Source organism: Lagopus leucura, unplaced genomic scaffold (genome assembly GCF_019238085.1).
Source record: "Lagopus leucura isolate 7727_CA_CO unplaced genomic scaffold, USGS_WTPT01 Super-Scaffold_100009, whole genome shotgun sequence".
NCBI classification, from domain to species: domain Eukaryota; kingdom Metazoa; phylum Chordata; class Aves; order Galliformes; family Phasianidae; genus Lagopus; species Lagopus leucura.
Window position 1 is genome coordinate 8,124,354 of NW_024962266.1, and position 13,075 is coordinate 8,137,428.

General features: G+C 53.5%; 1 protein-coding gene and 1 long non-coding RNA gene across 2 annotated transcripts in view; both read left to right on the forward strand.

Moving 5' to 3' along the window:
• The window catches only part of LOC122181306, a 5,079-nt gene extending 2,970 nt beyond the window's left edge, over positions 1-2,109 (forward strand). Inside the window, exon 3 of the long non-coding RNA XR_006179394.1 lies at positions 236-2,109. This is a non-coding gene — a long non-coding RNA (uncharacterized LOC122181306). The remainder of the gene's footprint in view (positions 1-235) is intronic.
• Positions 2,110-3,439: 1,330 nt separating this feature from the next.
• CUNH1orf53 (chromosome unknown C1orf53 homolog) lies at positions 3,440-6,261 on the forward strand. Its single transcript, XM_042873574.1, has 4 exons — positions 3,440-3,498; positions 3,847-4,162; positions 4,643-4,744; positions 6,033-6,261. Exons 1-4 carry the CDS (start codon positions 3,440-3,442, stop codon positions 6,102-6,104), a joined length of 549 nt encoding a protein of 182 aa, XP_042729508.1. The 3' UTR covers positions 6,105-6,261.
• Positions 6,262-13,075: the final 6,814 nt, after the last annotated feature.

A 13,075-nucleotide genomic window follows, 5' to 3' on the forward strand; every position in this document is an offset into this window, starting at 1 on the left:
CCTTCCTTCCTTCCTTCCTTCCTTCCTTCCTTCCTTCCTTCCTTCCTCCCTTCCTCCCTTCCTCCCTTCCTCCCTTCCTCCCTTCCTCCCTTCCTCCCATCCTTCCATCCTTCTTAACTAAACTAAATTAAAATTATGTGGTATCTGTAAGTCTTCCACAAGTACCCCCAAATTATTTTTTTTTCGTTTACTACATTTAAAGAAATAGTCTTAAAAGATGATGACTTTTTTTCAGCTAGGAAACAGAATCTTCATCCAACTTGCAGATGAAAGAGTCCCTCCTCCAAAGTGGAGCCCTCTACATTCCTCTGTTCCTTATACAAACAAAACTGCTGACTCCTTGCAAAGAAATGGGTTGCAATGGACTCTCTCCATATGTTCTAGGGAAAAAGCAATGAATCACAGGAGAAAGCAAAGGCTGAAGCAAGTCACACTGGATGCTACTGTATACAGCATTTCAATTAGTATTGATACTATGATTTTGTCTGTTGTTGACTGTACATGCATACTTAACAAATTACTGCAATCAGCAACTGTTGAATAAGTGCTTCTTATTCATTAGCTACTCTTTGATCTAAAACTGTATTTTCCTATTAGCGACTAAGCACCATAAATGTGCATGAATTCAAGTGACACGGGCAACAAGCTTACATAACACAAGGAAAAATCAGGAGAGCAAAAAAGAGCAGCAGTGAGTGAGCATGTACTGAGCGGCACCTCCCTTCACGCTCTTTCCTTTTCTTGATTGCTGCCTGCAAAACCGGCAGTGGGAGAACTCAGCGCTGCACTGACAGCTTCGCAGGCCCCCCCGATGCTCCCCTGTATTGTCTAGCACAGAGAGTTGATATGGTGAGAAGGTTCACTTAAAAACTTAGCCAAACTTTCTTATTCTTTTCAAAGAAAGGTTAGTTCATAACAAAACTCGGAGTCCATTAAAAGATGCTCAATAAGCTCTATATGTTGTGTATTCTCCAAATGACTGTCACAGATGGTTTTCTGTCTGTAACTGTGATTTGAAAATACTGATCTGTCTTCCACAGAACACATGAAAAAATATAGAAAGAAGTCAGTGCCAGCCACTAGAAGAGAACAGGCTCCACCAAGCAAATTGCAGAGCTGTGGGGAGCACTCCTATTACTCAGGGCTACAACCCCCAGCAGCCCCAGGAAGAAGGCTGAGTGATGTAAAAGATGTCACCATGGCTCCACTGGGGGACTGCAGGGCTGGGAGGGCTGCCAACTGAGGGGAAAACAATGAACAGGAGGTAAAAATGCTTAGTGCTGTGGCTTGCAAGTCACATGTAAGAGAAGCCCATAAACAAACACATACAAAGTCCAGGTTGTCTGTGCTGAGTCCAAAGGGGCCAAGTGGCAAACAAAGACACATTTCCATTGAAATGCCACAAAAGAAACCATGCAGAGGACATTATTCTTGACAGGTGATGCTCATTTCCAGTCCCCCCAAAACGTGCTGTCAAGACAGTGCGTTCTGCAATGCGTCTACATAAGCTCAACATCTCTGTGTACACCAAAGCTTTGAGGATGTAATTCCCCATTGTCTCCTCAAAACTTCCCATTATCTCAAAGGAACCATTACACTGCGATGGGGAGTTTATAGCCTGACAATCTCCAGATGCTCAATAGCAAATATGACCACTGGCATTGCCTTCATCTCACTGCACAACACATCACCGTGCTCAGACACACAAAGCCAGCAGGAGGTACCGCCAGCTGAGAACAAACTTTGGCAACTCCTTCCCACCAAAATACACATTTCAGATTTTGTGACACTTCACCTTGAATTCAGTCATCGAAGCTGACTTCAAGACCCTCACTGCAGAAGCCCCAACAAATGCAGGATTTCCCAGCCAGCCCCAGATCTGCTGGTAGGACCTTCCACGTGTTGAGAGCGAGCAGCCAGCATTGCCCATCTGAAGCTCTGTATCTCAGTAGCACTCACTGGCAGTTCTGTGAGACAGAACAGTGTCTGCCAGTTGCAGACATTTCAAGCCAAGTGGACGACAAAGGCCTTGCTCACCAGTCCCTTCTTACCCATTCAGAATGTAGGGCAGTCTTGAATAAATAAATAGCACTGATTGCTCATTTCAAATGTGTTGTCTTTTTTTTTTTTTTTCCTTGAAAAATGAGATATTGTCAGCTGCTGCTGAAGTTTCATGAGACTAGGATTAAAGAACTGGAACCAACATCTGCAAAACAAGCCCTGTTTCATTGCATTGGTTAACTGAAATGTACAGCTCACCCAGCTGTGAAATGCACTGCTAAGCTGAGAAACAACACATCTTCCATTCCTGACATTTTAGTAAATACAGATTTCGTTAAATTAATATTGGTTTTTATGGTCACAAGTGCTAAACTGCATTGTCCACCAACTAAGTCTGTAAGAACATAGTAAGCAGCTGTCATCCTGCACTCCTTGTCCATGGTTCCTCCTCAGTCATCATTCAAACCCAACTGAAATATCTATCCTGAATACCACTATTATTTTTGGGGGGTAATTCAAATAATAGGATATGAAGGGCTTAGATTTAGATTCCCAGTTAGTGAGAAGCTCCCATTTCCACAGCCATCAAGAAGCAGTTATGCTGGACGCCCAAAGGCTGCTGCAGAGCTGTGAGGTCAGTAAATGAAATCTCTTCTTCTGACATGGTACGTGGAACTGAGCTTGGTGAGGCCATGGGCACATAAACACAGAGGTGGCACATTCAGTCATACATGAAGATTTAAGCTTCTACTGCACTAAGATTATGGCGTTGTTCAGCTGCTGGCTTCCTGGATTGTTTTTCTTGAGTGATAAGGGAGTTATTGTATGGAATGTAAGGCAGACCTAGGAAAAAAAAACAAGCTCCCAGATTGGGCATTATGTTTGTGTACACTTCTGGATCCTGGAAAGTACCACAGAACATTACATGCACTTAAAAATAAAATTAAATTTTGATTTAACGCAGTTACTCCATCCTAAAAATAATTAGTTAGAATTATTTACTGCTGCAGAGAAATAGCTTTTTTCATAGACACAAAGGTGGAGCTAGTAATGCACTGTCTTTAAAACTAGCCTACATCTCTCTTGCCCTGAGCTCCTGAGAATCACATTAGTGTTGCAGTGACTTCAGGCAGCACTCATGTCCCCTGCTCTGCAGCAGCATGTTTGGCAAGGAGACAACACACTGGAAGCAACATACTTCAGGCGTATGCCTTGTGCCACACACAAGGGGAAAACATTTCTGGAACTGGCCAAGTCATAAACGGTAACAAACCCTGCTTCCATGTATCCTTATATCCTGCTGTGCCAGCTGGGTAAGTGCAGCCAAACTCTTTGATGGCTGGTATTTCAGTTGGACTGCCCAGATTCAGGGGAATACATGACTTCACATCCAGTTTTTCTTTTGAACAGTTTGTGTTGGGGTCCCACCAGAATTATCATGTCTGGAAAGGCCAAAAAAGGGTGTAAAAAGGCAAATGCTGCCTGGAAACAAAATGGGTAAGGAAGCGAGAGGGGAACTGGGACCTCGGGGCTGGAGAGGTGGGACATAGCACGCGAGACTGGAGAAGGCCGAGCAAAAGGCACAAGGCGGGGAGAGGCACGGAGACAGTGGCCAGAGGGAAGGAGCTCGGTGAAACCAGGGCCTCGGGGCCAGAGCTAAGCAGCCCAGCACAGGAATATGGGAAACCGCAAGCGCTTGGTGGTGACTGGGCTGAAAGCACGAGGAGAGGTGTGAAAGGCGAGAGTGCGTCACAGATCTCAAACACCACGTGCAACCTGAGACCGTGCTGAAACACGGAACGGGAACGATGTGACCGTCCATCTGTACACGTTACCCAAACACAGGGGCACAAGAACACACTGCCACCAGACTTGCCCGTGCCGTGCCCGACGAACTCCTCCACGCCTCTCGCAGCCGCCACCCGCCGGGCACAGCCGGGACTCGGGACCGGCCCCCACTCGCCTCCCGCCCGCCCTCCCCGTGCCCGGAAGCGCACGGCGGCCGTCCCAGAGCGCCCGGCCCGGCGCGGGAGCCGCCACGGGAGCCGCTCGCAGCGCCGCGGCCGCCGCCGCCCGCCCGCCGCCTTCGGGGCGTCCCCCGGCCCCGCAGCTGACGGCGCTGGAGTGGCGCATCGTGGAGCTGCACCGGGAGGCGGCTGCGGTGAGAGCGGGGCGTGCGCCGGGACCCTCCGCCGGAGGCTCCGGGCGGGCGGCGCTGGGGCCGAGGGAGGCCGCGCGGAACGCCGGGCCCAAGAACAGCGCTGCCCCAGGGCGGGAGCCGCCCCTCTCGGCAGCGCCGCGCAGACGCCGTGGGGGCTCCGCGTCCGCCCCGCGCCGTTCCGGGGCCTCCCGAGTGCGGCCCGGCCGGCGGCGGCCGGCATCGGCCGGCCCGGGGGGCTCTGCATGCGGGAGCGTGCGGCGCGGGGCCCGGGGCTCGGAGCGGCCGAGGCTGCAGATCGAGAAGATCTTAAGCGGTGAAAGATGTTAGACACTGTCCGATAACTGCGTGAGATGGTTTACAAGTAAAATGCGAGAGTCTGGAATTCGGAAAGGGAAGAGGAAGTAGCGCAGAAAGGGAAAGCAGCCGAAGTGGAAGCGCTGCCTGTATCCGACCCGGGCTGAGCTCTGTGTCTGTCCCCAGGCGGGCCGGCAGACCTACGTGGACCCAGCCACGGGCTACCAGGTGCTCACCGAGGCCGCCCACTTGCGGAGAGGTAAATGCTGTGGCTCTGCGTGCAGACATGTGAGTACAAGCCGTGTCCCCCAGCCCCGCCTGGGCGCCGTCCCTGTGACTTGTACGTTATTGGTGCTGGGGCAGCAGGAGTTGGTAGCACATCTTGTGTGTTCTGCCCTGCCTTGGAGAGGATCTCAGACACGTTAAGTCTAGGGAAGGTTATTGGCAGAGAATAAAACTATTGGAGCATTTCCCATTGACATTATCTCTTAGAAATAGCATGAAGTGCCCTGCACAGGAGTTATTTGACTGACTCTTAGTTTATGGAAGTTCTGTACCCTTTCACAAGTCCCTCAGCCAAGGGAAAGAAGCAGCGTATCACAAAGCCTGTGTCCAACAAGCATTCCCATTTCAGGGATGGGAGATGGGGTTTGTCTCAAAGATAGCTCGGTTTTCCAGAATGTTGTTTCAAACTTTAGAAGCTATGTTTTGTAGCAAGATGGAGAAGTGACATAAGGTGCAGGATTTGGTAGAACAGTGGGTGAATGTCATTAAGCAATAGGGTCCATCTGATGAGAACTGTGGATTTACATACATAGACCCAAGGAGCGCCAGTTCTGTCGCTTCCAGTACAGACAAGGCCAAGGCCACAGTCATCCCCCAGGCAGGCTCTGGTTACAGCTGTGCCTGAACTTTCATGTGGGTAGCACTCAGGGTGCAGTATACACGGGGCTGGCCATGGTGCATTTAACCTAAAGATCCCTCTGAGAGCAGTGGAGAAAGGGAGTGAGCACATGTGATACACATTCAAATATGCGGAGCTGATTGTGGCTCTGCTTTAGCTTTTCCTTTTTAAAGTTGCTGCCCGAGTGGCAAAGACTTCTTTCTTCAGTGAGATCTCTCTCTTCCTATAAGGGAACTGTCAGGACACAGGGCTTTGGGGACAAAGAGTTTCAATTGATCAGGACATGGTTACAGATGTACTGAGAGCCCGGGATCGTGCTTTCTCCCCTCTGCTCCTTGTGCCGTGCTGTGCTCTCAGCTGAGCTATTCTGGGAGCTCCAGTATGCACAGCATTTCTGCAGTTACATACAAAATAAAGAAGTTTAAGAACAAAAGATTGTTCTGGACAGTCAAACTGGAATGAGTTGGAAGGATACATTTAGGAAGTGGTTTCTTGGACGCTAATTAGGACCATTTGCTTGGGGTTGCCATTATTTTCCTTTTAGTCTGGAGGGCACAATAGATCAAATGATTTATATATCATTAACAATTCCTGTTAACCATAAGCCGAGCCGGGCTTTTCCATACTGATTACTAAGTAATGCAATAATGGCTTGTTTTATTTCTTCTGCAGTGTCCATATGAGCAAGTTAACGTAAGAGACCAGTCAAAAAAGAAGCACTTCAACTCTTTTTTCTATGTGTGACCATGAACGCTCTGCACTCTGCAAGAACGGCTGCAGGACCTGAGCACACCTTGTAGCTCCACGTGGCTGCCACCACCAGCTCACTGCCATGCGCCGTGCCTGCAGCCGGCACACGGTGACTGCGCTTTTGTTGCAATAAAGCACCAACTGAACGGTGTGTGCGTGTGTTTTGGCACAGCGTTATTGATCACCTCTTCTCTTTCTTTTGCACTACAAGTAATGGGTTCATCCATTTGTTGGATTGTATCTGGTCATACCATGAATTTCACTTGGAAAGAAGCCGGGAAAGCAGGTGTATGCAATAATTTACATCCCTTGGGTGTATTTATCGTCACTATTGCGTACGGTGCAACATGTAAGAAATACTGCTAATTTGGGTACACAGTTTGAGTTGATTTTTGGAGGGGTCAGGGACAGCGATACTGAACTGTGTGCTGTGCTGCATGAAGGCAGTGCTTTCACGGACAGCTGCTGCCAGGGGTGATTTGCTACTAGGGCTGAGCCCAGCCCGCAGCTCCCCAAGGATGCCATGTCCCTACCGGGTACCGGGGAGCAGCAGACCGGGCCAGGCCACACTTCCAGCTGGGTCTGACCCGGGGCAGCCCCGGGTTTCCCCACACACCCGTGCTGAGCTGAGCGCCTACCCTGAGATGGGGTGGGAGGAGGACCAGCAGGGCAGATCGGACTGTGTTCTTGAATGATTTACATTCTTCGTATTTGATTGAACGTCTATCTGATCAGTGTCCAAGTTTGTAAAAGGCTTTGGAAGACAAAAATGTTCTGTTTGCAAGCATAATACGAAGTGTAAAGTATGCTACACAAATCTACGAGCAGCCGGGAGGAGCCGAGCCCTCCTGCGCGTTGGACAGACCCTCAGCGGGCGCTCCCCCGCCTTTGTTCCGTGCAAAAGGCAGCCCCTCTATTTCTTACTGCAGCCACTGCTATCTGCGCTGTTGCTCTTACTGCCTGGCACAACATCTCCCTCAGATCAGCTCCCAGACCGAGCGGCACCGGGACGCGTCCCGCCGCTGTGCTGATGGGCGGCGGCGCTCCAAGAGCCGCGGAGAAGCCCAGCCCCGAGCGGCCCCGGCCCTCTGCTCCGACCTCGCGGCTACGGAACTGGCCGGGGGGCACGACGGGCCGCGCTACGCGGAGAGGCGTTTTTCATCCGCGTACTTTCAGACGAATCGGGAGGTTTCGTTTGGGCTGGAAACTATTGTCTGTTGCTCGGTGTCCTATTTTGCTCCAGCCTCGGCTCTGATTGAACGAAATGTCTCGAAGCCTATTCCAAAAAGATGCTCGTACAGGCTTCCAGATGCTAAGATTTAGATCATTTGAACGTCAGCGCAGCCTTCTGGTAACAGAACACATCCAAATGGATTTCGTTTGTGTATTGACGTCCGTCAGACGGGAAAGAAGTGCATTTTAGAGCTGAAGTCTGTCCCGGCCGTGTTAGCAACGGGGCTGCAGGCCGGGCGAGGCGAGCCCGGACTCCCGGGGGCACTGGGGGCTGTGCTCGAACGCGGGGCCGACACCCTCGGCCCGCTTCCCGTCGCCAGCGGGATCCTCCGGTGAGGGGCACGGCGCTGGCAGCAGGTGGCTCTCCTGGAGCCCGGCCCGTGCCCCTGCAGCAGGGAGAGGGTCGACGCCTCGGGCGCTATAGGGAGCGGGGCCGGGCACCGAGCCGCCGGGCACCGAGCCGCCACGCAACAGCCGCCCCGCCGCCAGCCCGGGCTGCTCTATCCCTAGGGCCGCCCCGGCTTAAACTTCCCGCTGAGGAGCGATTTACCGTCACCCGAGGGATTAAACCGGCCCGGCCCCGCAGCCGGCACAGCGCACCCTAGGTCACCTGCGCACTGGGCACGCCCTGCGGGGCTTTCTCCGGTCTCCTTCCGCTAGCAGCGCTGCCCCCCTCTCCCCTTCCGACACCTCCACGAGTGTTTCTCCGGGCGCGCTGTCGCTCCGCGGGACCCCTCTGCTACCCGCGGGGCGGAGCGGGCTCCGGGCGCGGCTCCCAGAGGGGCCCCGCTCTCTGCTTCAAGGGAGCGGAGCGCTGCCTCCGCCCTCCGCCCGGTTCCTTTCCATGAGCAGATCGTTAGCATCCCTTGCCGGCTTTCCTTCTTCTTCTTCCTTCTCTTATTTTTTTTTTTTTTTTTTTTTTTCCCCTTTTCTTTTTACATGAATAGATCACCAAGCTGGCCACATCGACCTGGCGGTCACACGGCTCAGGGGAGAGGAGCTGAGGCTGTCACAGGAGCTCAGAGAAAGCCCCGGGGAAGGCCGGGCGGGCATCAGACCGCGCGGAGAGCGGCTCCGGGTGTCAAACGCGAGCCTCGAGCCTCTATTTTTCTGTTGTTTTGAGTCGGTGGATCAATTGTCATCGGTCCTGTCACCTAAGAAGCAATGATTCCGATTCAACTTGGCATCTGATTTTATTCTAATGGGTTAAATTGGGTTCACTTTTTCAATTATCCCAGGTTTGACTGCGTAGTATTGCATGACAACTCACAGTTTCATCGGGTTTGGCAAAGCGAGCTTGCTCCGCGAGTACGTATATCATATCACATCAGATCAGGCTGAAGTTTGCTGTTTAGCGATTCCATTCTCGAGTCGCTTTTTGTAGAAGTGGGAAGGGTTGTTGCAGTCCGCGGCTGGTTCGGCACGATTCGGGGAAAAAAAATAATGCAGCGAGATGGCAACAACACGGGGTTCGCCGCTCAGCAGTGAATTAAGCACAGAACGAAGCAAGCGACACTATGGGGAACCGCTCCACTCACCGCAGTATTTTTAGCAGCCTCTCAGCCCTCGCCTTTTTTTAATTTCCTAATATGCTCTTTGCTTTATTAGTTTTATTTACAACCGGCTCCCATTAACACCTCACCTGATTACTGAGGAGCTGAGACAGCTAAGCAGGAAAACCCAGCAAAGCGGCCAAAGCTGGGAGGGAGCCGGTTTGGTTTTTATTCGTTCTTTTTATTAATATTTGTTTGTTTTGTTTCGAAGTAAATATTTTGAAGCGGGCAGCAAAGAAAAGGCAGGTAAACGCGTGTGCTGCGGGGGTCAGAGGTGGGAAATTCGCGTCAATTCCGAATCAGAAGCGATGTAGCGAGGGGGAGAGAGGCGAGAGGGGGAGAGGGAAACAATCCTTCCACGCAGCAGCTTGTTTATTTTAATTAACGTAGGGATCCTCCGCCAGGGAGAAGGACCCACCTCCATCTCGCGGCTGAGCACCGAGCCTCTCCCCACCCAGACCCCAGCCCTCGCCGCTCATAAAGGAGGGCACAGTTTGGGCAGAAGCTCCTAAGGTCGCAAGGTAAGGTCCTGCATGAACTCCTGTAAGCGGTGCGGCGATTCAGACCTCACGATGCCATTTGCGGGTGTTCCTTTGCCGTCGTGTTGTGTTTTTTTTTTTTTTTAAACCAACAGCCCAGAATGGTGGCTCCCCCAGGTGCTTTCGCAGTCAGCGTTCGGTGCGGGTGTTTTAATCCGGACAAACAGTAGTCTGGGAAGCCCGAGCCGTTCTTTTTAATAAATACGGAGCTGTGTTCTGTATTCCTTTTTCTTTCTCATCTTTTTTTTTTCCTTCCTACGAAAGGCTCCCCTTACCTGTCCGTGAACGTAGCCTTTAGGAGCATCCTTCCCAAAAGCAGCTAAACACGGTACTTTCCGACGGCTAAATGACACCCGGAGTGCGCGTTCGATGGGGGTTACCGTCAAACCGCCGAGGAGCTGCCGGCTGCGCTCCGCCGCGGTGAGCAGAGCTGCTGGGCGCACATCGCGATCCGCAGCCCTGCTCGCTGCTGCCTGGCCGCGGGGATGCATCCCTGGCAGTGCCACGCTAAGCTCATCGCGGTCGGTTATCTCAGTATCACCTCCTTCGGCAAACGAATACGCGGCTCAGTGCGCGTTTTCGGATTACCGGGCGCTCTGAGTTTTGCTTTTTTCGGCCCGATGCTCTGTGCTGGTAGCGCAGCCCCACACGTGCCCGAGCAGCGCCGGCCCGGCCAGGAGCAGCAGTGCGGGGTGTCGCGGCGCTGACCCCGAGCGGCTCTGCTCCGGGGGTGCGGGGCTGGAGAGAGGCGGTGACGGTAAAAGTTATTACGGGCGCCAGAGGGGAATTTGAAACAGTACCAAGATATTATATATATATAAAAATATAATGCAATCAATTTAAATGCAGAAAGCAACCTTGGCTACATTTGGTATCACCTACGAGAGAGTCGACTTTACTCCAATTCTCTGTTTGTGTGCCCGATTCCACGGGGCGACGAGGCGGAGCGGCAGTAGCCCCGTGCCCCGCAACGAGCTGGCAGAGCAGAAAATAGCGATAGGTTGTGAACCTAGACCCGGCTCCCAGCGCCCGGCGCGGGCAGCAGCACTGCCATTCGCTGTCGCCGTTTCTGCGTTCGGATCCTCCGGACGCGATGTGCCGGGCAGCACCAGCGGGGCTCAGGTGCCCGAGCGGGACCGAGCCCTGTGCCCTCCCGCGGCCGTGCTCCTGGCGCTGGCTCGCAACGGGGGGGGGGCTGAATCAAACTCCTTCTGTCCCCTGCTCCCTCCCCGCCGCAGTGCCCTCCCCTCTCTTCTAATTATTGCTGGTTAATTATTAATTCGCATGTAGATGTTGTCCTAAATTCCCCGAACTGAGCGCAGGATCGTTCACGCTGTAATAGGCTTTAGCTTGGAGCCTGTGGCCGAGGAGAACGAGAGCTCTATAGCGGAGCGGTGCCGGCATCGCGTGCCGCAGCCCGCCCGGAGCGCAGGGGGACAGCGGGGGGGGAGGGGAGTCGGGGGAGGGGGGAGCTGATGGCAAAGCCAGGCCGGGGAGGGCGGGCCGAGCGGCTGCGGGCTGTCCCGGGCTGCAAAGTCCCACGACCGAACCCCCCCCCTCCATCTCGCTGTTCGGGACTTTTGCAAAGGCCGAGCACGTACTTAAGGGAAGGAAAAATCCTACACTGGCTGAAACGCCTCGAACGTTGCCCATCTGATGTCTTCCCAAAGCGCTGCTGCACCCCGCAACGAGGAACTGCGTTCGGAGGCCAAGTGCTAATGCGAATGGCTTCATAGGGGATGAAGACCTCGATTTGGGCTTTAGATGCTCCGTTGCGGGCTATCCTACCCAGCTCGAAGGGCAGCGGCTCCCACAGAGCCCGGCTCGGGGCGCCCTCACCACCCGCCCACAGCGGAGCAGTGCCAGGACAGCGAGCCCGGTGTACCGGGAGCTACCGCGGGCCTTTGGAAACGGAGAGCTCACGTCTGATGCTAGCAACAAACTTTTGATGTCCCCTTAAGTAAGCAACACATTCATCAGTAAGCGCTTTAGAAACCTCCGGCCTCCGTTAGCGGAGCGGCGGATCCGTAACGCTACCTGATGGAGCAGAAGGGAAGGGCCCTCTCATTAATTAAGCGCGCCCGCCTGGAGGAGGTTCCGTCGTTCCTGACATTGCTTATGAGCCTGCCCAATTATTCCTGACGGAGCCGCCGAGCCCGGGCGGAGGTGGCAATGCGGTACCGACGGGCTCGGCGCTGTCAAGGAGCGGCTCTCGGCCCCGCACCTGCGGCGCGTCGCTGCCCGGAGCGCCCGGACCGGCAGGGACACGCAGGAACCGCGCAGGGAGGACGTGGTTCGGGGATGCCCGAGCATCGCCTGTGCTGCACGGCGCGGGGGGAAGCGCGGAGCCAACGCAAAACTGTTCTCTGCTCTGGGGCAGGCACAAAATAGCTGGACGGGAATAAAGGAACATTTCGTTGGGAGAAAAAAATAACAAACAAACAAAAAAACAAACGAAAAAAAAAACGCTAGCAGCAAATCAACCCAAACCCTGAACGTGCCACCACAGTGGAAATATTTCACGCAATGACTAAACTCGTCTCTAGAAGAGATGTTGCCCTCACCGCAGGCGCCCGCCGGGCAGGCGCAGGGCTGCGCGCAGCAGGACGGCCGTGCGCCGGCCGAGAGCTCCTACCGAGGGCTCCCAGCCCTCTCCCCGGCGCCGGCCGCCCGCGCTCCCCGCTCCCTCCTTCCTCCCGGGCCGCTCCGCTCCACGAAGTGGCTGCGCGGCCCGGCCCGGCCCGGCCCGGCTGGGCTCGGCCGCAGGGCAGAGGGGCACTGCGAGGGAGGGGGCCCGGAACGGCTCCTGGCCCCCGGATCGAATCACCTCCTTTATTTTTTCCTGATGGCTCATTGTGCTAATTGACTTGTTTTCTCCAAGGAAAGCCCATTTCTCCCTCCTCCTTCCCCCTCTACAGTTTTGTTTTTTTTTTTCTCCCTTTCTTTTCTTTCTTTTTCTTCTTCTTTTTTTTTTTTTCCCCTTTTTCATCTTTAACCGGGACTGCTCTGCAGGACTCCACGGCTGGTGGGGGGTTTCTGCCCGTTTTAAGGGAGATTCCCTCACCCCTTTGAGCTTCGTCGATTTTATAGCTATTACTCTTATTAAAACACACACGCACATACAACGCATTGATTTCCATCCAAAAGGGCTAATTACATTACTTACAGTAAATAGCAGCCCTGCTGTCCGGGGTCTAGTGTGCCAACAGAGAAAAAAAATCCCGGCTTATTTCACTTGATTGACTTCATCTTTGTGTGAAATTGTGTTTTATGAGCTGTATTCTGGCACTCGGACGAATGTAGCAACATTCAATCTGCAAATAACATTAATTTTAGCTACTTAGGGAGAAAGAGAAGGGAGGAAACCGGCCTCCTGGATCTTGGGTTACAGGGAAGAGGTGACTCGAGGAGCCCCCGAGGATGGCTCTGGGATGCTTTGCAGAGGAAGTGGGGGTTGGGGCACTCCTTGCAGCGGCCGCGCTGGGGCTCGGTTGTAGAGCGTCCCCCAGGGAGCGCGGAGCGCGGAGCTGCCGCCAGGAAGATCCTTCGGTAGGGATCGAGGTGTCAGGAAACAGCCGGCAGCTGTTCCAGGGAAAGGCGAGGAAGAGCAGTGTGAAAAGTAAGTAGGAAAAGGGGAGTG